This window comes from Chaetomium strumarium (genome assembly GCF_033439665.1).
Source record: "Chaetomium strumarium strain CBS 333.67 chromosome Unknown B0T15scaffold_2, whole genome shotgun sequence".
NCBI classification, from domain to species: domain Eukaryota; kingdom Fungi; phylum Ascomycota; class Sordariomycetes; order Sordariales; family Chaetomiaceae; genus Chaetomium; species Chaetomium strumarium.
The window spans coordinates 753,103-775,350 of NW_026944430.1; the positions used below are offsets into that span (position 1 = coordinate 753,103).

A 22,248-nucleotide genomic window follows, 5' to 3' on the forward strand; every position below is an offset into this window, starting at 1 on the left:
ACTGTAACCTCTATGCCCTCATATCGCCGATATGTACACGCTCACGCTCGTCTTCCACTCCCCCACTCCTTATACAAAGGACCTGCACGGATACCTGGGTCAAGTCAGCATTTTCTCCCTCTCTCGGTCTCCTCTCAACGAAACACTCACTCCTCAGGATAAGACTGCTCCGTGTCCAGGTCGTACTTATGCACATCCCACTTCCCGGTGGCCAGGCTCTGCCCGCTCGGCAGGGGCGGCAACCCGCCGGTCAAGTCAAGCACCCTCTTGGCCGCCTCGACGCCGCTGTTCTCCAGATACAGCGCGACGCCCCCTTCCTTGCCGGACTCCTCGGCCGCCACGAGCGCCTTGCTGCCCTCCTCGCCAATCAGCTCCACCCTCGGCTGGGCCGCGCTGCCGACGGTCAGCAGGGCGACCTGCTGCGCCTGGCCGATCACGCTGTGGCGCGGGTAGTTGCGGCGGGCGTCGCGCTTCCAGTACGGGTTGTCGGCGATGTCGCCCGCGGGGACGGTTACGGGGTCGTCGTACTTGAGCGGTTCCAACGAGCCCGGGGCCGGGTTGCGGTTGTACGGGTTGAGCGGCACGCCGTTGGACCGGTTGGGGTCGATCGCGAGCGAGCGGCGTATGCGCTCCCAGATGCCTTCTGACTGGACGGTGTATTTCTAGCAGATCGCCGGGTTAGTGCCCGCCCAGAGGTTCTGTTGGGAGGATGCGGTGGAGTAGGTAGTGGCTGATTCCAATGGCGGCTCTTCGACAACGAGGCATATCTAATCTCAAGTCGTGCAGTTGAGTGACGACTGCAGGCCGGCTTACCTTTGTTATGCTGGTAACGTTGCTTGCAGCCTTCGCTGCCGTCGCTACCGCTTTGGAAGCCATGGTGGCAGCAGGTAGCGAGTGTGCAGTCGGGTTCGCGATTTAGGTGCACCGGAGGATGTGCAATCGCTCTAACATCAACGACCCAGACTCCCGGATGCCAAACGATGTCAATGCGAGGGTTCGGGCTTCGACCACCTAGGTACGTGCTCCGGAGTTTAACCGGTCACGATTGAACGCATTGACCACTTACAGAATCCCGGCTGGACCCGCATGATTGCAGGGGCTGCATTGACCACATCCCCAGCTTCACAAACGACCATCCGAATCCTCTTGTTCTTTCGCGACGGGAGCAGAAGGCTTTCGCAACGCCGAAATTACACCATCTCACCTGCACTTCCAATGACCATCCAGTCAAGCAGATGGATCCACCAACGAATCCGTAGGTGTACGACTGTCGAATCAAGGAAGTTTCAAGTTGCGACGGGAAAAGATAGACGGGGGCTGCTTCGAAGAAGCTGGTTGACATCTCTGTCAGGTTGGAGTGGTTTGAATGCTTCCATTGTCTGATATTGAGTCGCCCTCAGCGGCTGTTGGGCGATTCACTTACTGGAAGTTGCTTCTGCATCTGTTTAAAGGTACACCGCACAGACTGACACGGCCGGGCTGACTCCAGGTCACCCTGTAACCCGAGCCCCGGACGGCACTTCCCACGGACCTTTTTTTGCTATGCTTGTGCTCTGGGCTTCTGGCGCAGCGGAGCTCCATCGCAACCGAACTCCCGTCCCCTGGTCTGGGCCGTCTGGCCTCCTCTGGCGGTCGCGCCGCGTCGTGATTGGCTAGCTCCTTGCGCAACCAGCTCAACCTCCTGTTTACCTTCCCCCAGCTCCCAACTTCATCTCTTTTCATCCTCTCTTCTCATATCTCGTCTCTCACACTCCACTCCACCGTGCTGTGGTCGCGGCTAGCTGGCGACCCTGTGCTGTACTCGATATCCACCCTTAGACACTCTAAGCTCCCAATTTGTAAGCTTATAAGTCACGCGCGTGCGCGAGAGCTCCCGAGTCCATCATGCCTATGGAACTGCGCAAGCGCAAGGCGCCCGCTGCTCCCCCGGCGCCGACGGCCAAAAAGCCCAGCAAGGCGGCCAAGATCGCTTCCGAGACCAAGGAAAAGGTCAAGGAGAAGGCGGCTGAAGCCGTCGGCAGCGCCAATGGCTCCACCAGCAAGCCCACCGTTGGCGATATCATCACCCTCGACGGCTTCGGTGGTGAGATCGAGACCAACGACGGCACCAAGACGACCCTCAAGGCTCTCGTCGATGAGAGCAAGGCCGGCGTAGTGCTCTTCACCTACCCGAAGGCCTCCACTCCAGGGTGTAAGTCGTGCGTCCCATATAATCCTCCGCCCCCGAACCCCAACATTGCAACCTTGCAACCCATCAGTTTGCCTTAGCCACATAATCCCCCCTTTCCAAAGCCTACTTAGATATTCCCCCTACTTTCCATCCTAATCACCCTCCTCCCCATCTCTTCTCACACGCCAACAAACATTTTCTCACACACATAAATCATAGGCACCAGACAAGCCTGCCTCTTCCGCGACGCCTACACCGCCCTGACGGGCGCCTCGGGCCTCGCCATCTACGGCCTGTCGACAGACTCGCCCAAGGCCAACACCACCTTCAAGGACAAGCAGAAGCTGCCCTACCCGCTGCTGTGCGACCCGCAAGCGAGCCTGATCGGCGCCGTCGGGCTCAAGAAGGCGCCCAAGGGCACGACCCGCGGCGTGTTTGTCGTCGACAAGGCGGGCAAGGTGCTCGCTGCGCAGGCTGGCACTCCCGAGGGGACGGTGAATGTTGTGAAGGGGATTGTTGAGTCGTTGAGTGGTGGTAATGGTGGTGATGCGGAGGGGAAGAAGGTGGTGGAGGAAGCCGTGAAGGAGGCGGAACGGGCGGAGGTCGGGGAGAAGACGGAGGAGATGGAGGCGCAGGAGAAGAAGGAGGAGGAGAAGAGTGAGGGCGCCGCTGCGCTAGCGAACGGGGAGGAGAAGGCCGAGGAGAAGGGTGATGCGGAGAAGAAAGAGGAGTAGAGAATGCGGTTGGATGATGGGGTGGTGGGGAATGAGCACACTGTTGGGTTTGCGTGCTGTGTTGGATAAGGTGGTGTACGAGGCAGTTTGAGGAAGGTAGCGGCCAAGCAGTATATATGATGGCGTTTGGTATGAATCGAGTTTCGTAGGCAGGTAACGTTGCAATCCGCTGTGTTTACAGTAGTACCTTTGGAGCGGACTCAAGAAGTATCCGCTTATTCCTGCAGCATCTCAAACCAGATTCCGCTGTATAAACATCATGGTGTCCATGCTGTACAACCACCTTCCTTTTTTTTCCCGGCCTGTCACTGTCTCTTCTCTGCCTCCCGTTCCTGATGCAGGTGCCGGTGTTGTGGATTATCTCGCTCAACTTTCTATCACCATGTCAGCGTCTCAACCAGACATCCTCAACGCACCAGAGGACAAGACACATAGCAAAGTTAAAGCAGTGAAGCTGGGAAAACGAAATGAAGGACAACATAGAAAGTAAAGGTAACTAAACGAACTCGCTCTCCACAACCTTTGCACATAGTGCGTGGATTCAGATATGTATGTAGTAGTACTCACCGCATTCATCCTCGCAGCGCGAATTGAAGACCGTGTATACCTACACCAGACAGATTAGCACCAAGGTAGTGTTCATTTAGAAACGCAGATAGTTATGTGAGCACTTGCATGAAAAGGACGCAAGCCATGGTGAACGCCGCTGCCGGCGCCATGACGGTCTGGTGGATGAGCATCACTAGCGATCCCTTTCCAGTGTTCGTGTCAGATGCGCATGTTGACAACTTACCCGCGGATTGATGCTACCTCTCGCCATTTTGCATGGGTCTCATCTTTTGTTGTCTGGTTTATTACCGCACTTTGAAGGCGTCCAGTGAGAAATGCGAGGAAATGTTGGGTGATTTCACAGTATCGTATGACTGGCCGGGTTTGGGTATTAGCGGTAGATGGAGGGACTTGACCTTTATAAGCAGGGGTTTCACGGCATTCATGTTGGCCTTGTACATAACATACTTTTTGAGAGCACTCCTGTAGTATAGCCCAGCCCTTGTTATTCCCACCGAAGACACCGAATGGGTTGCCAATTGCCTGAAGCTTCGTGGCGCTATCCATGTTTAGTCCGAAGAGATTTGAAGTGTACAAATTGTATCGGCTTTCCTTTGCATAGTATCCCCCCTGTGAAGGTATCTCCTAGGTCATATCATACTCTCACCATGAGAGCATTTTTGTTCAGGTGGTGTCTTTTGTGCCATCATATGATGCACCTCGCATTTGTATAATGCAGTCCTACCTGCTATCTGTACATCCACTAACCATCTCCTCACATACACTTCACTAGACCGTGCAAGCGAGGCATGGTTTCTCCTGACCTAGTCGCCGTCCGCCAAGCGGAATGCATGAATGTACAATATGTATTGTACATACAATGGGTGCAACCCAGGACTAGATAAAAACCCCGTGCCGTGCCGTACCAAACATGCAGCAAAGCCGACCGCCCACCACCGACCAAGTAAATGCACGCAATATGTGTCCGGCAAACGCCAATTGCCCGCCCCCAGAAGAAAACAGAAACGAAACGTGCGCACCGAGGGAGACAGCTTAGCTGCCGCTGCTTCCTTCCTCAGGTTCTCCCGCTAGCATGTTGATGTCGTCCGCCCGCCGAGTCTATCGTTACATCGACCACCTATTCCTCTCGATCTTGGGGTATCGCATGAAGAAAAGACTATTCTCCTCATTCCTCTCGTCTATCTTGGCACGAGGTGGGCGTGCCACACGCTCCGGCACTCTCCTGCTGCCAAAGGGGATGTCGTCCGGATGATAGGGAAGCTGAGGATCGCTTGGTTCGCATCGGCTTCTAGTGCTGACGGAATATGCTGGAAAGCTCCTGGTGGATAGAGGATCTGTGTCCGCGATCCCAGATTCATGCGCCCGACAGCTCGCCCTCTCTGTGTTGCAATTGCAACTTCTCCTTCCCACTCGCCCGCACATGGTTGAGATGGCGCATCACATATTCGTATGTTAGCATCGTGACCGTGGCTGCTGGGACGGCGCGCATCATATTCGTGCCCAGCCCTGCGTAGAACGCCCTCCACCCCTCTTCGCGCAGCATCGTTCGGGCTGTGGAGATAACGCCCTTGTACTTGGGTCCGGCCTGCACTTGCTGAGAGCCCCCGTTGATTCCGGGCGCCACACCACCAATGCCCTCCATATACTCGCGGCCGGGCATGGGACGCCGTTGTGTTTGCAACCGGGTCCGGATGACCTCGTGTGGATATGTGGCACTGCTGGCCAGGATTTTGGACATTATTGATGCTGATAGGATGCCGAACCAGTGTGCCTTGTCGTCTTGCCCTGCTGCGGGTGCTGCCCCCATAGGTCTGCCGGTGAACTTCACTTTAAGATATTCGTACGCCGGGAACTGAACCGCCACATGAGAAAGGCCCAGAAGAGCCGGGGTAAGTCCAGAGTAGAATGAGAGCAGGCCCTCCGTGGTGTACATCTTGCGCGCGGCATCCCATGTCGACTTGTAGTGCCATGGTTGGTGTAATGTTGGGCGCGAGGTTGGTGTATTCGAACCCTTAGGAAAGAGTGAGAGCTTCGTCCGGTCGTGGCTCGTTGATTGCGACATGAGACGGGTCTTAATGACCCAAATCGGGTTCGTGACAACAGTACTGCTGGCCCCTGCGATGATCGATGACCAGAAGTTGACGACGAAGCTGTTGTCTGCAGAACCGCAGTTAGCGCTGGACATCACAGTTTAACCATCCAAACTCTCGACACTTACGGTGGTATTCACCCAGGAGCAACTTGCTTCTGTTGTAGACGGTAAACCATACGGCCCATGTCGGTAGGTATCCCATTATGATAGGACCAAGGCCTCTGTACATGCCTCTGAGCCCTTCGTCCCTCCATATGACGTTGGCTGTCCCGAACAAGCCCTTATAGACCCTTGGACGCTGCGTCCCCTCTGCCGTAAACCCTCCCTGTGCTTGTAGCTTCGTCTTGATGACATCCAGGGGGCAGGTGACAATGCCCGACATGAAACCTCCAATCGCGCCGGAAAGCGCATTGAACTGCGAATCTGTGGCGCTGACAGCCCATCGCTCCTCGATCGTGAGCTGGTTGGAGACTGGCATCGCTTCGTCAACCAGTGATGTCGTCGACTCTGCTCGCAAGTCTGACGACTGAGACTGAGTTACCCGAGACTGAGGTAGTGCTACCCCATATTCCGCTGGAGGTGCGGGCGTAGGTTGTCCGTGGGTGGAGAGTGAGTGTTGGTTATGAGACATGCCGCCTTCGGGACGGGCACAGTCCGTGTTCAGCGGTTTTGCAGGTGTGTCTGCAATTTCAGGTGTCACGGGCCGCGGGGTTCTGGTTCCTTGATTTGGGCAGCAGCCGTGGCGATATCATGAAAGAGAAATTTCCCGTGCGGTTTCGTCTGCGATTCCCTTTGGTGCCGATGTGCGGGGAAGAAGCCCGCGCAGGCAGGGGATCGTGACGGCGGTTCCTAGTAATTGCCCCTTCTCATGGACTACAGTGCCGGAGATGGGACAGTCAAAGTTTCAAGCTCAGAGTTCGCGGCGCAGAGGCCCGGCCGAAGTTGCTCTGTAATGCGTTGGCAGAGTCCCGAAAGCGATGATAAGAGGAACTTGCACGCGAAATCCAACTCGCTCTTGGCAAACAGGTGGATCGCGGGCGGACTGCAGAGTCGGAGACCGCAGATCGGGAGCGTAGATGGGCGCCGGTCGGCTGCACGCGGGTTTTGTCGGTAGCGTCAGCTATTCGCTGAATGAGAGGGCGGCGTCTCTGAGCGATTTGGTATGAATGATGGTCTTCTCAGGGTCATACAATTATCGCTGAGTGCCGAAGGGGTTGCGCGAGCCTTTTGGTTGTCATAGAAAATAGATTTGTCCCGTTGTCACAAGTCGTGATGTCCGCGCAGTAGATGCTAGTGATGCAAGCTTGTAGATGTGCAGATCCAGGTGTCCGAGGCTTGCAAAGACCCGAACCTTTGGCGCATTGACGTATTGGCGCAATGAGCGAAGTTCATTGCCGAACCCTGTAATATACCATGTCATAGTCGTACGTACACTGTATGAAATATGGATGCGTACGTTACCCTAGCCTGACAACCTTACCGTAAGGCAGAACTTCAGGCAGCAACGGTTTTTCCCGACCCAGCTTCAATTGAGCTTGCGGGCGTCTGATTTCGCGGCAATTTGGTCGACGACCGTCGAGAGCATCCACCACGTCCCAGCGAAGCACGCTCAAACCGCCGCCATGTCTGCACCGTCCCTCATTAGCTTCGTGCTCAAGCGGCCTTGGCTTGCGAACATGCTCAAGCCGGTCGCCAACACATACGTCAACGCTGCGGGCTACCGCCAAATGGGTCTCTGGTAAGGTTTCTCGGACATCCTTCTGCGCTCACACGAACTACACGCGATGCCAATCACCTGCACTTGGTACCCCGCCCGCGCCGAATACATCGCTTCGTCGTTGCCCACGTCTTCTAATACTTATTCTCCCCGCCACCAGGGCCGACGACCTCATCCTCGAGGAGGACGAAACAGTGCTGCAGGCCCTGAACCGCCTGTCACCCAGGCAGAGATACGACCGCCTCTACCGGATCCGCCGCGCGACTCAGCTCAGTCTGCAACATAAGCTCCTGCCCAAGAACGAGTGGACCAAGCCCGAGGAGGACGTGCCCTACCTCCAGCCCATCCTGGAGCAGCTGATCGCCGAGGCCAAGGAAAAGCAGCAGCTCGATACCCTGGCCGTCCTCAAGAAGCACTAAGCGGCGGGTAAATGAAGAGATAAGGAGTACTGGCGATTAGGAGGCTGCCGGCTGGTTACGCCCTGTACTGTAAAGGAGAGGCATGCGACAAGAGAATTGAAGCAGGCGTTGGGGAAACGGGGAGCTGCCATCTCTACGGAGACCAGACGGCATGTGTGTATAGACTCTGGATTGCTTCATCAATCAAAAACCCGTTCGCCCAGTTTCCTCGTTTAGTCAGGTCTCCCCTTCCCGTCTTTACTTAAGGTAGGTATTGTCACATCCCTTTGGGGTTCATTATCAGAGTGCAACGGTATGACTTAGAGCAACACCAGGCCTTCATAGGCTAGAGACTGGACACTTGATACTTGACAGCATTTTCTCAGCGTTTCGACGCTATGTACACAGAACCGCTGTGCTGGGCTGAGGATTTTCCAAACCGCTTTTATATGAGTATTCCCTCATCTTCCAGCTTCAGCCAAGGGAATATATGCATTGAGAGCACCCCGTTTCACGCCAAAAGTGAAAAGCACGCCCAAATGCCGAGGCCGCAACACCTTTGAGACCGCCAGTCGATGCAAAGAATCCCAAATCCGATCATGCCACAACCAGCCACTCATAGTTTCCAGACACCCGGTAGAAGCAGCCATTGTCTCACTCCAACATAGAGGGTATAATTCCTCGCTTCTGTCCAACTTGGGACCATAGTCCCATCCCCACAGCAAACCCAGCAATTGCATTAATGAGGCACCGCCTCCGCTGCCCCTGTGCCCTTGACACCGGCGAGAATGGAAAACACGGCTTGCCCGGATTCTGAAAGCTCCGGAAACCGCCTAAGGGTACACGCAAGACGGGGTGACGCGCTGTGGCGGCTAAGCCCAAACTAAACAATAAAACCAAGATGAGATTTCCGTGTTGACCCCCTTTAACGCCTGACCCCAGTTTGTCGCAGATTGCTGTTTTCGGTTAATGTCGTCGGCTGTCATGCAGTAAAATCATGAAGGGAATATGCTGCGGCGAGAACATCATTTCTCGCCCTTCTCTTCGGTGTCGACGTGCCAAACGACGTAGTTGGGGAGTCCATACACGCCGTACCCGGCCCGCTTAGCCATCTTTGCGAATCCTTCTGTTTCCGCTTGATTTTCGAAGGCGTAGCACGGGAAGTTGATCCCTAGATCGTGTGAGCACGGAAGTGCTGGATAGACGGTCATTACTCACCTGATCTGTGAACATCCGCCTTGACAAGGATATTGACGCCGCCAATACCGTCCAACTCAATCTCCTCATCCTTATTCTCCCGCCAGTCACCCATTAGGGCCATGTATGTTCGCCCGGTGTCGTAATGTTTCTTGTAGCCTGGGGCCCACGGTTAGCTGGGGTAGCAAAGGGGATATTCAGGGATGGCGAACACACCCTCTACGAGAATCGCGTCTTTTGGAAGACTCGCAGCCAGCTTGCGAGCTTTTCTTGACTCGACCCAAGAGTTGTAATCGACTTAGAAATGATCAGCTAGAGCCCCGTAACGGAGCCACCGCACCAGCACTCACATCTACCCTCAATGTCGCGACCGTTCTCATACCGATGGAACCAGATATCTACAAAGCGGTTAGCTGATGCACCAAGTACAGTGATTGCGGGCCTGCCCGTACTAGGAACGATAATATCCCGATCATGTGCGACAAAGTCCTCAATGACCTTCTCAGGACAATCCACAATGTCCACGTCTCTCCAATACACCCACGAATGTTCTGGTTTGAGAGCCGTGGCCAGGAGGTAGTTCCGCGCCCTGCCCAAGGCCTTCCGCCGGGGGGCCTGAGCTTCGAACCCGTGACGGTCATTCACATCCTGGCTCAGCTTAAAATCGAAATCCTTCTCAATGATCATGGCGCTCCTGAAGGGGATGTTATCTGGCCGCTTCTGAAGCCGGGCGAGTTCGGCCGAGAGGACAGCAAGGGTGTCGTCGGTGGTGTCGCTGACGAGGAAAGCGAGGTCGATGAGGTCGTGGGGATAGGTAAGCTTTGCGAGCAGCTCAAAGTATTTAGAAAGGTGACTGGAGGCATCTTTGAGCGGCGTGAGGATGAGTACTCGTTCCTTGTTTTGTACCGCCCTCGTCGTCGATTTGATAGGGTTCAGATCGACATATTGGATGCTTGACGAGTTGATTTCTATCGGGGCGTGGTTGTTGAATATGACGGGAGTGCGCAGGTGTGATGTCCATGCAGCTTGCTCGTTGGGGGTCATCTCCATGGGCGTTTTCGACGGTCCCCAACAGTAAAAACTGCCGCGGAGGGAGCCACGTTAGCGACGAGGGTCGTCCCAAGCATGGTAATGGTGCGAGAGAAGACCAACCTCTGCATCTCGGAGGCTGAACTGCGTATCCCACGCCATAGTAATAATATTATGCCGGCGAGGGCGAGGAGAAAAAGGAAACGCGTCCTGGTCAACAGCACCCAAATCGCCCTCGTTGGAGGAAGACTTGCTCTTGCGGCCTTCCAGCTAACGCCACCTTTCGGAAGCAGCATCTTGAGCTGCAGCGGACCGCGGTGGCCGGTGGCCCTCAGCACCGCTTTGAAACGTAAAAGGGCGCGGCTGATAGAACACGGGGCCGCCGGCGCCGTTCGTCCCTCGACGCGGTCCGGGTTGCGCCAATCCGAAAACCGGGGGGGTGTCGTGGGGGGGCACAGCAAAGTGTCAAGAGCCGTCAGGAATTTGGTGCGACGGCGGGCCGCGCTGCAAAGTTGATCATGCAACAGGGACCCAGCCTGCTGATATATTGGTAATGCGCAAGATCGAATCGTGTCCGCTGCTGGCACTCGTCTATGTACTTGGCCGCACTCGTCCGCGCTGGGTTGCTGGAAAAGGGCGTGGGAATTCAAGAGCTTCTCCCTCGAGACATCCATTGATGCCAAGCCTAGCGGACAGGAGGCATGCACAATCTTGGTTGCGGATTAGCGTCCACTGCCGAGCCGCCGGAGTAGGGGGGTCGGGACCCACTTCCTAGCTCCTTTGCTGCATGAAATTTCGGTCTCCCAATGGTCAACCTCCCACTCGATCGACAGACACACGCAATCACCGTCTCCAAGTTCAAGATGAACGGGGAGACATACCGGTAGCTCGGCTTCTTTTGATCATTACATATGACCGGGTCGCAAGAGCAAAGTCTGTCCAGCCTTGCCCGCGTCATCGGGCGGACCTCTGCAGCCCAATCATGTACAGAAGACCCTTTAGTTAGGTCCTTGAGGCGGTTGGACGGGACTTTCCACCAGATATGGAAGTTAGCGGAAGCAGGGAAGCGGGCCAAGACGCCGCCTGCGGGATGCGAACTTTGATGCGGCCCTCGAAACACACACACGGAAAAACGGCGGTCAAATCCAGCTAAAGCTAACGTTATCAGTTGTATGTATTCCGTACAGTGTTGCGACGATTGCAGCGAGGTATTTCCAGGGTTTCTTGCAGGGTTGATGCTACTGCAGGTACACCTCCTCCAGCATATTACACGTTAGCGTGGTACTTGCCCCACCCGACTAACCAGAGCTGGCAAACCCCCTGCAGGAGTCAAGAGAGAGTCAAGATACCACCATACACATACAATTTTCTACTGCATCCAGAGTACCTAGTACATAATTCTCCCTCCTTCATTTGCAATGACCTGTCTGAGCCGTCGGGGCATTGAGTGAGCTAGTTGCCGTAAGAATTCTATGGGCACTGTATCCCAAGCCTCCTGAATAGCCCGGCGAAGCGAAGCCCGGGTTAACCGCTGAATATCATAGTTTTCCTCGATCCAATTCTTCATCCAGAACCATACATTTTCTATAGGGCTAAGGTCTGGGCTCCGTGCCGGCCATACAATGTAGTCAATCCCAAGTGCCGTCAGTAATGCCTTGGTTACGCGAGCTGCGTGGGGTGCTGCGTTATCCTGTTGGAACCACATGTCTTCAAACTCTATATAAAATGTATGGACCAAAGGGGTGATGAACCGTTGATACTTCTCTGCAGTGATACCACCGTACTCCTTCTCCCAGAAGAAGCTAGGTCCTTTGCGACAGCCGGCGAATGAGCCCCAAAACATCCACCCGTGTGGCTTAGTTCGTATGAGTGCCCAGGTCTCTGGATCTTCCGTGTCGTGAATTGTGATCCATTGCTTCCACATTGGATTGTTGGTCGCCCACGTTTCATCGGAGAAGAGGACATTCTCCCAGTCTTCTTGGTACGGGCGTAATGAAAGCTGTTCGTATGCGAAGGCGAGGCGATCGGCTTTGTGTTTATCGGTAAGCTGAATGCGACGGGGTCGAATCGTCCGTTTGTATCCAAGGGCTTCGAGTGCCGTTGAGATAGCTCGCTCTCCGAAGAGCTCGAAACCTGGAATATAGTACCGCAAATCAGCCCAAGGAAGCTTGCGGTTCAGCGGATCGGACCGTAGGAACTCGATCAGTTCGTTCTTTTGCGGGGACTTGACGACAGGCCGGGGCCCAACCCTTCCTTTTTTCCTTGGGGTCAAAGGACCCTGCAGGGCAAGCTGCACTTGCCGTTGTGTTGTGCCCGTAGCCTTCGCAATAGTGGAATAGTCCCAGCCGGCATGCTTGTGTAAGGTTCGAATTTCAATCTATTAGAGAGAGAGAGAGTTAGTAAGATAGGTAGGTGGGTAGGTAATCTAGTAGGCAAGGTGCCTACCTTCTTATCACGTGATAGGTCCTGGGACCTAGTGGCCTGTTGGAACCAGTGTTTTGTACGGTTGTTGGCCTTATTTGCATGTAGTCGGTAAAAACGCTCTGCGCAGGGCGACTTGTGTAGGTCTTGGTTGTGGTTGATAATAGTGTCGATGTCCATGGTGTTCCTGATGCGCATGTAAGTCGAAGATTATGGATTTTTAGTGGGTCGGCTGAACGGATTTTGAAGGAGGTCACTTTTCTATGGAAAGTACTAGAAAAGTGACTTGTATGCTGATTTTGACGTAACTGTATGCTGAAAATGGGATAGTGGGTGGGGCAAGTACCACGCTAACGTGTAATATGCTGGAGGAGGTGTAGTGTCAACTTGCAAACTTCAAGAATGGAAGTTGATCATCAGCACCCAACGCTCATTTAAAGTGGCGTTTTGGATACTAATGATGCGATGCCTCTGGGGAGAGCAATGGGATATTTACTTGAAACCGGTATGGAATCACTTACAGATTACATACCTAGGTAATAGTTACCTGCGATAATTTAAGACAGGTTCTTGCGTGATCCGAATTGCTATTGCAGAAGCGGCGGGGGCGGGGCGACAGGCGGCTTCCGGAACCTGGAAACCAGCGTTGCATGCGGCACAGTGTCCTTGTTTGGCGAGCTCAAATTGAGCCTTCACGTGAGCAGGCGTCAGCGGCGCGATTACATCCCGAAGGGCGCGTTTTGCTGCCTTTTATAGTCGTGTGCCTCACGCCCAGCCTCAATCCGTTCCCCCCCCCCTTCTCGACCTGGGGGAAACCCATCCATTCCTTTCGAGCCTTCTGCCGGGGGTTCTTCCGATTTTGGATGCACTCCTTGTTCGACTTGCCAGCATTGCATACTTGTGACAACATACTCGTCCACCGAAGGCAGAACAGCTGGAACTATGGCATCACGACGATCAGCACGCCTGGCTGCGCTGATTAGCAACAACGGCAGTATCACTGACCCGGCACCACCACCGCCGCCTCCGGTAGCATCTCGTAAACGGAAAGCCGCAACACAGGCCTCGGCAACTGTGGAGGAGTCGGGGCGGAAGGTGCCGTCAACTCCTCGTCGACGACGAACAGCTAAACAGGATGCCGGGGAGCCTCCGACTCCGACCCCCAACCCAGTCAGCCTGATCGCGGAGGAGGCTCACTCACGGAAACCGAGACCGGCAGCAATCACCCGTCTAGCAGACCCAAGCCGCACCAACGCGCTGCTCCGCTCCCCAAAAACATCCCGCATCATCTCCTCCACCCCCGTCGACGCTGTCCCCTCTAAACTCCGTGAGATGATCAAGCCCACAGCTGGGACAACGACAACAACAACAACGGCCAACATCCTCGAGGAGGCGTGCGCGCACCTCATCAAGGTCGACCCGCGCATGAAGCCGCTCATTGACAAACACCACTGCCGCATCTTCTCCCCGGAGGGCCTTGCCGAGCAGATCGACCCATTCGAGTCACTCTGCAGCAGCATCATCTCGCAGCAAGTCAGCGGTGCAGCCGCCAAGTCGATCAAGGCGCGCTTCATTGCACTCTTCAACAGCAAGGACAACAGCAACAGTAGTAACAACAGCCAGGATTCCGGTCCGGATGGCCCTGTAGTAGATGATGCAGCCTCCCCCCCAGCCATCTTCCCCCGTCCGGATCAAGTCGCCGCAACACCGCTCGAGACACTGCGCACGGCGGGCCTTTCGCAGCGCAAGGCAGAGTACGTGAAGGGGCTGGCTGAGAAGTTCGCCTCCGGGGAACTCACCGCGCAGATGCTCGCGGATGCGCCATATGAGGAGATCCTCGAGAAGCTGACGGCGGTGCGCGGGCTGGGGAAATGGAGCGTCGAGATGTTCGCCTGCTTCGCGCTCAAGCGCATGGACGTGTTTTCCACGGGGGACCTGGGCGTCCAGCGGGGGATGGCGGCGTTCGTGGGCAGGGACGTGGCCAAGCTGAAGGCGAAGGGCGGGAAATGGAAGTATATAAGTGAGAAGGAGATGGAGGAGATTAGCGAGCGGTTTCGGCCTTTCCGGAGCGTGTTTATGTGGTATATGTGGAGGGTCGAGGAGACAGATATCAGTACCTTGGAGTGATCGGCTGGCGGGGGAGGGTGTGTGCAGGATCCCGTCACCGTGGTATGTGTATGCGCGTACGACTGCTCTTGGGTGCCGTCTCCTTGGGGCACGTCACAAACCTGAAGTCTCTCAAACGGACCATCCGGTGTCAGGGTGGGAACAGGGGGGTCACTAGGAAACAAGCTTATCATCAGAAGCATCGCGACACCCGTTGGCAGGAATTTCTGTCGATCGTTGCCAACGTCTAGGTCTGTTTCAACAGGTCTTAGTTGACCTACCTACCGTACGCCTCGTCATGGCCTTCCGAGCTCGGATTGGTGGTGAATTGCTGTAACTAGGTACGTGTATGTCTCAAGTCTGTGACTGAGTCACCAATAGGGTCAGCATTTGGCCCCTTCGTACATCACGGTACACCCATCAATTAGAATCAGAGCAACTACCGCGAAACTGGCGAGACGACGCTCGCCTTCCCCTTAGAAGCCGATACGGCACTGCGAATTCCTGGCCCACTCGGATGCTAGGTTATCACAGGAATACAGCTACCTAGGTAGTTATTGTGCCGCGGAGGAACGTCGCTGAGGCGGGGCCAGGATCGCTGATAGGAGCAACAAGCCTCGTCAAGGTCAGGGATGATCGATCGAGTGTCTTCCGTTGGCTTGTCGAGAATGCAGTTATTCACAGAGCGAGAACTGGGACCACGGGCACATGGACAGCGCAGCTTACGCAAGCATGATAGAGGCCGCGCACGGCTGTTCCACAAGGGCATGCCTCCATGGCGCACACAGATTTCCCGTCCGTTGGTGGATGGTACGTCACAAACCTGTCGGCGTTGTCATGATCATGTTGTAGGTAGAAGAATAGTGTAGACTAATATCCAGGTCGGAGTTCATAGCAAGCACCGCGAAGCTAGTTTAGGGGTAACTAACAAAGCGTAGGACAGAGCATACCTAGGTATCCGTGAACAGGAATACCTAGTCGCTAGGGAACCCGGAATGCGCTGATTAGGAGGCTCGTGTGAAGGCACAGCGAGGATGGTGATGTGCTTGGTGTATCAGCAGGGAGATTATGTAGGTAGAAGTCGAGCTCTTCGGTGAAGTTCTATCAGGAGGCCACCCGCGTCCAAGACGGGACGTTGCGGTGTTCTGTGGGCTAGAGTGCATTGGGCGCAGAGGATCTTCGTCGCCAAGGTGGGTTTGGCAAGGAATGGTTGACCAATGAGCGAAACTGGCTTTTCGTATTGCAGTTCTCTGCATTCAGTGCCTGTGGCTAGAACAGACAATGCAGTTCAGCAGTGCACCTCAATTCGCCCTGTTTTGTGTCGACGTCATGCATGAACATGGAGAGGAAGCTGTCTGCGTTGATCAACTCGAGGATGATGCAGGCTTTCTGCCGGGTCGTCCGCGATGCTGCGCCTCCGGACGGTTGGCTTCAGTTGTCATCAATCCCGCAAAACACAAACGGCACCAAGGCACTGGCACAGCGATGCGCCTCGCGGTACAGAATACTTCGTAACGTTAGAGATCGAGTTGCAAACTTGCAAATCCCTGCCTGGTCGAGGGAGAGCTTGGCCCCTGGTGAGCCAAGAGCGCCATCGACGTCGCGCGGCCGCCGAAGCAGAACGGTGGCATGTGTCGCCGAGCTGGGAAGTTGGAACGACCTTCCAGGAGAACCTTGTCATTCACGGAATCTGCCCCACTGCAGTGTCACAGTGCTCACAGTAGCGGGCACTAGATCCACACCCTCATTTCCCGCCAAGCTCGGATGCATCGGCGGGAGAATGTTGGTTGCACCAATCTGCGCAGTCATGTCCGTCGCCGTTTTGAAGCCGACAACAAGAATATATGGATCTGCTTCCTTCCGCATGCTGGAATACTCTGTAGATATTAGATACTCGCCTAAATCGACCCGGACCGGGCACACGATCGTTTCCCAGAAACTGACACCATCCCTAGTGTAAGGTACTACTTTTGGAGACATCGCGGGTGCGCTCGTACCGGTAACTTGCAGGGGCGTGTCCGAATGAAACGGGCCCACCAGTAATTATTGAGCTCCCAATCGCCCTCGCCGTCTCCTGGGCAGGTTTCGAAGCCTGCCGTGTTTTCTGCCCCTTGGCCCAGCTGCTCCTCAAACCACACCTCTTTCCTTCCTGTTTTACATCACCCTCTTCCTTCCGTCTCCCGAACGCCTTTTTGCTTCCATTCACTCGTTACTACCTGTGTTGACCTTTCACTGCTTTGAATAAGGAAGCAAGTGATACGACGAAGGTCGCTTCCCCGATTCCCCCCTTTGCTCCTTTCTTGACTTCAGGAACACGAGATCATCGCCAATTGACCGCAAGGGATTCGACATTCGAGATACTCTATTGAAGAATAGGTGCGTTTGTATTTGAACTCCGGTTTGCATCCACAGCGCAGAGGGATTCGGTACCAGGACGGAAAACGTGGCTGCCCACTCTTCTGGCGCATCTCTCCACTGCACGCGGTCCACGAGTTCACGAGTCAAGTCACCAGAACAAGGCCCATCCCGCCTTCCTGACACCGGGCGTTTGGAGAGCCACTGGAAGTAGCTTGGCTTAAGGAACGGACACCAGACGGAAGGCAGTTGCTTGCTGTCGTGTTTATTCTGCGAGACTCAACGTTGGCCAGCTTCGGCAGTCTGTGCTGGTTGACGTGCGGTCTAGACCATCGCTCGAAACATCGCTTGACTCAACCAGGACATATTTAATTCGCGTCTTCGCGTCCCAGCCCACATCGCTTCACTATCATATTCTTTTCAGTTCCACTGCACTCCAGAATTACCCTGCTAACACGCGGGAAACAGACTCCGGCAAGATGTTTGTCAAGCAGCTTCTCCCTGCCTTCGTGGCAATCGGCTCTGTAGCGGGTGAGTGCTCCTGATAAGACCCGCGCAGTTACCAGGACCCGGACCAGGTATTCCTGACACCCTCTTACAGCCCAAACGTCGACGTGCACTGTGTCCACGACGACTGTCAACAGCCAGGCCGATGCGACCAAGCTTGCAGACTGTGATACCGTGAAGGGCTCTGTCGTGGTCGGCACAACTGCTGGCGACATCAATCTTGACGGTCCGAAGGAGATCACCGGTGATTTCAAGGTACTCAACAATGGCGCGATCTCGCAAATCTCGAGTTCCAGCCTGGAGAAGGTTGGCGGTGCCTTTACCATGACCAACGTGACCAAGCTCAACACCATCAACTTCTCGTCTTTGACCTCGGTTCAATCGCTCAGCTGGCAATCGCTCACGGGCATCAACTCGGTCACCCTTGGACCTCTGAGGGAAGCTGATTCGGTCATCATCAGCGATACCTTCCTCAACAACCTGGACGCGTTCAACCTGAGCACTGTCAAGGTCCTCAACCTGAACAACAACCGCCGCCTCGTCAAGATCAGCAACTCGCTGAAGAGCCTGTCGGATTTCCTCAACATTCAAGCCAACGGTCTCAACCTCGAGGTGGAATTCCCCGACCTGATCTGGATCGCCAACATGACTGTTGCCAATGTCACCAAGTTCTCGATTCCGTCACTCAAGGTCGTCAACGGCTCCGCTCGCTTTGACTCGAACTTCTTCACATCGTTCAGCGCTCCTAACCTGACCAAGACCGAGTCGGGCGATATCTCCTTCGTTGGCAACGCCAAGCTCCAGAACATGACGTTCCCCAAGCTGACGGCGATCGGTGGTGGCCTGCTCGTTGCCAACAACACCGGTCTGGACAAGATCGACGCCTTCAACAAGCTTGAGACCGTGGGTGGTGCTGTCAAGCTCCGCGGAAATTTCACCGAGTAAGACGTCCCGGTACTGTACTAGTAGTTATGTTCTCGGCTGACATTTCATCCCTTTAGCGTGAGCTTCCCGGAGCTCGATGTCGTCAAGGGTGCTTTCGATGTCTCCAGCACTGCTGATATCGACGAGGCGTGCGATAAGCTGAAGGAGCTCGCTCCCCGCAGCCAGGGCGGTTCCGGCAATATCCAGGGCACTTGGGCGTGCACCAGCAACAACTCGAAGGCCAACGAGGACACCGACTCCAGCACTTCAGCCGGCGGCTCTTCTGGTGGCAGCAATGGCAGCAACGATGAAAACGGTGCCGCGGGCATTGCCTTCAACGCCGCGCTCCTGGGTCTTGTCGGCGTTGCCGCCTTTGCCTCGGCTCTCTAAGTGACGGATACCCATGTTTGTTCTGGGTCCTTTGGCGTTTACTAGGTCAGGCAAATACGGATTCTTTTCTGGTCTGGTGGTCACCGTCGGCGCAGCACCTCCGTAACATGGCACCCACCCCTGCCGTCATCGCGCTGGATTCTTTCTGTCTTTCCTTTGAAACGAACTGTCTGGAGTTATCACTGCCGATGATAATGGCTTTCCCCATACCTCGCCGCGCCCATTCTACACACTGGGTCCGCTAGACTTAATATCTCTCGATAGAGACGCTGGATCTGTACATTTGGGTTCCTGTCCTCCCTCCCTGCCTATGTGTGATAAACTGCATCCCAGTGGGGAAAGCCGTCCGGCATGCACGAACCGCCGAGGACAGGGGAATGAACAAACCCTACCAGTCATTCAATTGAACGAAGGGGCTTCGGGTCTACAGAAGGGCATGAGGACCGGTAATGACGATGGTCAGGTTACCAGGTACTTCTTGGACAGGGAAAAAGAAAGAGAGGGTCTGCGCGTAAGCGAGGGGGGATGTCTGAATGTGCTGCCCAACGCTCACAAAGTCTGTTCTCATAGCCGGTCGATCACAGAGGGGTTTGTAATCAGTCGATGGAATTGTTTGTGTCTAGCTGTGCTTGGTCTGTCGCCTGGTTTCCTCGCACTTTTTTTTTGTATGCAAGTCTCTCTAGTACGTTGTAATAATGCTGGCTGGTGTTTATGATGTCTCCCTTTTTTGTCTTTAGTGTGTGTGTGTGTGTGTGTGTGCTCTGATTCCTCTGTCTCTGTACAACACCTTAAGATATGCAATGCAAAAAGGCTTCTAAGAAGTGTGAGGCTTCCGCCGCCCGCTTGAGCGAAGTGTCTGACGGGGGCTATGCTATGCTACGAGACAGAGGTATGCGTGGTGGTGTGCAAGAGCAGCAGTTCTGTCGTTGAATCAGAGTGTCTTGGTTGTACTCTGGTACGCTTTTGTTATACGCCGGATCCGGGTCCTAGGTGGTGCTCGTGTGGGCGAAGTCATGTAGTGTATCGTGTGTGTGTGTGTGTGTGTGTGTGCCCTGCGCAACATATAGGCATTCATATGCTGACAGCATGTGTCCCAGGTAGGCAACCTTGTTACTGGGAAGTGTGAGACAACCCAAGTGCCACGACTTGTGCACCGCTTTGCGCCATTACAGGAGAGCGTCAACAACCATTCGGTACAGTACAACGACATGGTTTTCTATTTGTTGAGGACTCGAAATGATAAGAGACATCTTCCAGCTCATCCATCATATATGCCCTCCTCAAATTTCTCCTCATCGTAAAATCTCGCCGCAATCGAGTTTCCGTTAAATATCCTGCCTTCAAGTGCATTGACGGCCTATGATTCCCCTCGGCTGTTAGCTCACATGCAATCACCCACGCAGGGGAGAACCGGATACGGGAAGGAAGAAGTTAACTTACCCGTAGAGCAGACACCCCCTCCACAAACTTGATAAACACCCTTCGTCCCTCCACGTCGATCAGCACCCTCTCTACCCGCCCGTACCGCTCCCCACACTCCTCGCCAATCTCCTGGCCCAGCCCTGCCTCGACTTCGGCTTCCAGGTCCGGCATGTTATCCAGCATGTTCTGGAGTACCACCACCACCGACATCTTCCCCTTTCCAGCATCCTCCCCATCCGCACGGGGTTTGGCCTTGGGCGCAATGATTCGCCCCCGCCCGCCGGGCTCGGCGAATCCGCCGCCCTCGGCGTCCGGCTTGCGCCGGCGCTTCTCGACTTGCACGCGCAAGGCAGACGTGATGCCGGATTCGGAGGCGCCGAGGCCGGTGCCTTTGGTCCAGCCGTATTTAGCCATGAGCCGTTGGGCGAAGCCCTTCTGGCCTGGGCGGCTGGTGCGTTCTTGTTGGGCAACGTCGGCGGCGTCGGATGGGTTGGTGGGAGGAGCAGGAAGGAGGATGGACGCGTAGTCGACTTCGGGGTCGTAGTCGTCTTCTTCCTTGTCGTCGAGGTCCATTGGAGTGGTGTCCGAGAGTGGTGGTGGTGGCGGTAGTGGTGGTGGTGGGGCTTCGTACCGCACGGGGGCGCGGGATATGGTCGCGCTGTCGGTGGATGGCTGGGGATGAGGCGGTGGTTTGAATTCAGGGGGCGGTGGTGGTGGTGGCGGTGGAGGAGATGGTGGCGCCATGCCTGACAGCGCTAGACGGCGAGCATAGGCGTCGTCTCCAGTTGCATCGTTCGATACAGGAGCAGTCGCGCGCGGGGGAGACATTGGTGGCGGCGCGAAGGCGAGTGAGGCCGGCGGTGCGAATTGGCCTAGACAGTCAGCACTGCCATAATGCACGCGAGACAGAACAAGTAACTCACTCCTGAACGTAGCCCTGTCCTCCTCACCGCTCCGTCCCTCGCTCTCATAACTCTCGGACCTTTGCCTCCGCCTCCGATGGGCATAAAGCACGGCCTTCCAGTCCTGCACCTCGCGTATGCGCTCCTCACTGTGCAGGTACTCCTCGACGTTGGTCGGCCGCGCCGGGTCATAGAGCTCGTCCCAGTCAGTCTCGCGGGGCTGGTCGGCCTTCTTCTTCTTCCTCCTACGCCCACCGCGCTGCCGCTTCTCAGCCGTACCGTAAAGGTACTCATCTTCCTCGGTGGCGGCCCAATCGGCGAGGGTGCTGCGCGGCTGTGCTGGTGCGGCCGCTGCTGTAGTTGCAGCCGCTGCTGCTGCTGTTGGTATCGTGGGCGGCGCTTTGGGAAAGATGGGCTTCGGCTTGCTGGGTTGCTTGACTTGGGGGCGGCGGATGGGTTGGAAGCGCAGCGCTTGCAAATGAGTTAGAAGAACCTCACCGTCAAGGCACTAGCCTGATTGCCGGGGCATACCTGGATCAAGGGCCTTCTTTGCAGCCGCGTCGCCCTTGCTCTCATCCTTGAACAGCACGGGATCGCGCGAGATGGAGGCCGAGCTGTCGGTCTCGAGGAGGTCGGCGTAGAGTGACAAGCCGGTACGTGCCGGCGGTTGCGGAGGTGGTGCCGCCATGCTAACGGGAACACTGGATTCGCCGCTCTCAGGGTGGAACGTGGGAAAGGGCTATGGAAGTCGAAAACCGAGCTGCCGGAGAATTCTCGAGACGAGGCGCAGCCTTGTTCACGAGGCGGACAGTCACAAGCTCGAGGTGGGGCCGTTCCAAGAGTCCAAGTCCTATGTGTCTGTTAAAATGGATAGGTTATAGGTAGTACGTACCTTAATGATCGAACCCAGAGGTTGCCTGGCTTGCACTCATGAGAGCAGGTAACCTGATTCTAGCCCTCCTTCCTTGATGTGCCCGCTTAAACTACATTCAAAGTGCAACCTCGAATCCTAACTTTCGACCCTTGAAGGTAAGTCACAGGTTCAGCCTTGGCGCAAGGCACCTTCCATTGTTCAGTTGTATCCCTGCTCACTGTGTATTTACATCAGCAATTCAACTCTCTAAACCAACAAAACAGCATCCATTACTTTGCATGTCCTGCCTCAGCTCAGTCTTAGACTTGCATTTCTCTGATAATCCTCTTCATCTCCCGAGACGTCCATACTTAATTCTGGGTCCTTGGTGGCGGGTTCCGTTCCTCGCGCCTTCCAATCGTTGCTTTCGCCTTCAACCTCACCTGCTGCATTTGCATCGC

The 22,248-nt window shown here is 55.3% G+C and overlaps 8 protein-coding genes across 8 annotated transcripts; 4 read left to right on the forward strand and 4 right to left on the reverse strand.

Annotated features, from left to right (window-relative positions):
• Positions 1–146: 146 nt before the first annotated feature.
• Positions 147–876, reverse strand: B0T15DRAFT_391431 (NADH-ubiquinone oxidoreductase; the record flags this gene model as incomplete). The annotated part of the gene is made up of 2 exons (XM_062864588.1): positions 147–662; positions 814–876. The coding sequence occupies 2 exons, from the start codon at positions 874–876 to the stop codon at positions 147–149; spliced, it is 579 nt and encodes a 192-aa protein (XP_062723693.1).
• A 1,008-nt stretch (positions 877–1,884) lies between these two features.
• B0T15DRAFT_410067 (merozoite capping protein-1) lies at positions 1,885–2,700 on the forward strand (the record flags this gene model as incomplete). The annotated part of the gene is made up of 2 exons (XM_062865367.1): positions 1,885–2,198; positions 2,397–2,700. Coding segments are annotated over 2 exons (618 nt in total), but the record flags the coding sequence as incomplete, so codon positions are not given.
• Positions 2,701–4,828: 2,128 nt separating this feature from the next.
• B0T15DRAFT_508437 (mitochondrial carrier domain-containing protein) lies at positions 4,829–6,044 on the reverse strand (the record flags this gene model as incomplete). Its single annotated transcript, XM_062867722.1, has 2 exons — positions 4,829–5,631; positions 5,693–6,044. The coding sequence occupies 2 exons, from the start codon at positions 6,042–6,044 to the stop codon at positions 4,829–4,831; spliced, it is 1,155 nt and encodes a 384-aa protein (XP_062723695.1).
• Positions 6,045–6,997: 953 nt separating this feature from the next.
• On the forward strand, positions 6,998–7,905 carry B0T15DRAFT_522972 (cytochrome b-c1 complex subunit 7). Its single transcript, XM_062868660.1, has 2 exons — positions 6,998–7,304; positions 7,444–7,905. The coding sequence occupies exons 1-2, from the start codon at positions 7,189–7,191 to the stop codon at positions 7,700–7,702; spliced, it is 375 nt and encodes a 124-aa protein (XP_062723696.1). The 5' UTR covers positions 6,998–7,188; the 3' UTR covers positions 7,703–7,905.
• Positions 7,906–8,706: 801 nt separating this feature from the next.
• On the reverse strand, positions 8,707–10,203 carry B0T15DRAFT_391650 (Anp1-domain-containing protein; the record flags this gene model as incomplete). The annotated part of the gene is made up of 6 exons (XM_062864599.1): positions 8,707–8,852; positions 8,900–9,037; positions 9,095–9,175; positions 9,229–9,276; positions 9,331–9,959; positions 10,031–10,203. The coding sequence occupies 6 exons, from the start codon at positions 10,201–10,203 to the stop codon at positions 8,707–8,709; spliced, it is 1,215 nt and encodes a 404-aa protein (XP_062723697.1).
• A 2,805-nt stretch (positions 10,204–13,008) lies between these two features.
• Positions 13,009–14,455, forward strand: B0T15DRAFT_428463 (DNA glycosylase; the record flags this gene model as incomplete). The annotated part of the gene is made up of 2 exons (XM_062865688.1): positions 13,009–13,934; positions 14,001–14,455. The coding sequence occupies exons 1-2, from the start codon at positions 13,271–13,273 to the stop codon at positions 14,453–14,455; spliced, it is 1,119 nt and encodes a 372-aa protein (XP_062723698.1). The 5' UTR covers positions 13,009–13,270.
• A 2,599-nt stretch (positions 14,456–17,054) lies between these two features.
• On the forward strand, positions 17,055–18,765 carry B0T15DRAFT_89740 (uncharacterized protein). The gene is made up of 3 exons (XM_062871431.1): positions 17,055–17,320; positions 17,391–18,237; positions 18,298–18,765. The coding sequence occupies exons 1-3, from the start codon at positions 17,269–17,271 to the stop codon at positions 18,608–18,610; spliced, it is 1,212 nt and encodes a 403-aa protein (XP_062723699.1). The 5' UTR covers positions 17,055–17,268; the 3' UTR covers positions 18,611–18,765.
• Positions 18,766–19,642: 877 nt separating this feature from the next.
• B0T15DRAFT_522985 (uncharacterized protein) lies at positions 19,643–21,949 on the reverse strand. The gene is made up of 4 exons (XM_062868661.1): positions 21,466–21,949; positions 20,956–21,405; positions 20,051–20,904; positions 19,643–19,967 (listed from the first exon to the last, which is right to left on the reverse strand). The coding sequence occupies exons 1-4, from the start codon at positions 21,620–21,622 to the stop codon at positions 19,869–19,871; spliced, it is 1,560 nt and encodes a 519-aa protein (XP_062723700.1). The 5' UTR covers positions 21,623–21,949; the 3' UTR covers positions 19,643–19,868.
• Positions 21,950–22,248: the final 299 nt, after the last annotated feature.

Bases quoted from the DNA above. Each gene is read 5' to 3' on its own strand.
- B0T15DRAFT_522972 (XM_062868660.1), top strand. From the start codon at position 7,189: ATGTCTGCACCGTCCCTCATTAGCTTCGTGCTCAAGCGGCCTTGGCTT. The intron at 7,305-7,443 runs GTAAGGTTTCTC...CCCCGCCACCAG, and splicing joins TACCGCCAAATGGGTCTCTG to GGCCGACGACCTCATCCTCG.
- B0T15DRAFT_89740 (XM_062871431.1), top strand. From the start codon at position 17,269: ATGTTTGTCAAGCAGCTTCTCCCTGCCTTCGTGGCAATCGGCTCTGTA. The intron at 17,321-17,390 runs GTGAGTGCTCCT...ACCCTCTTACAG, and splicing joins GGCAATCGGCTCTGTAGCGG to CCCAAACGTCGACGTGCACT. The intron at 18,238-18,297 runs GTAAGACGTCCC...TCATCCCTTTAG, and splicing joins CTCCGCGGAAATTTCACCGA to CGTGAGCTTCCCGGAGCTCG.
- B0T15DRAFT_522985 (XM_062868661.1), bottom strand. From the start codon at position 21,622: ATGGCGGCACCACCTCCGCAACCGCCGGCACGTACCGGCTTGTCACTC. The intron at 20,905-20,955 runs GTGAGTTACTTG...CTGACTGTCTAG, and splicing joins GGACAGGGCTACGTTCAGGA to GCCAATTCGCACCGCCGGCC. The intron at 19,968-20,050 runs GTAAGTTAACTT...GGGGAATCATAG, and splicing joins AGGGGGTGTCTGCTCTACGG to GCCGTCAATGCACTTGAAGG.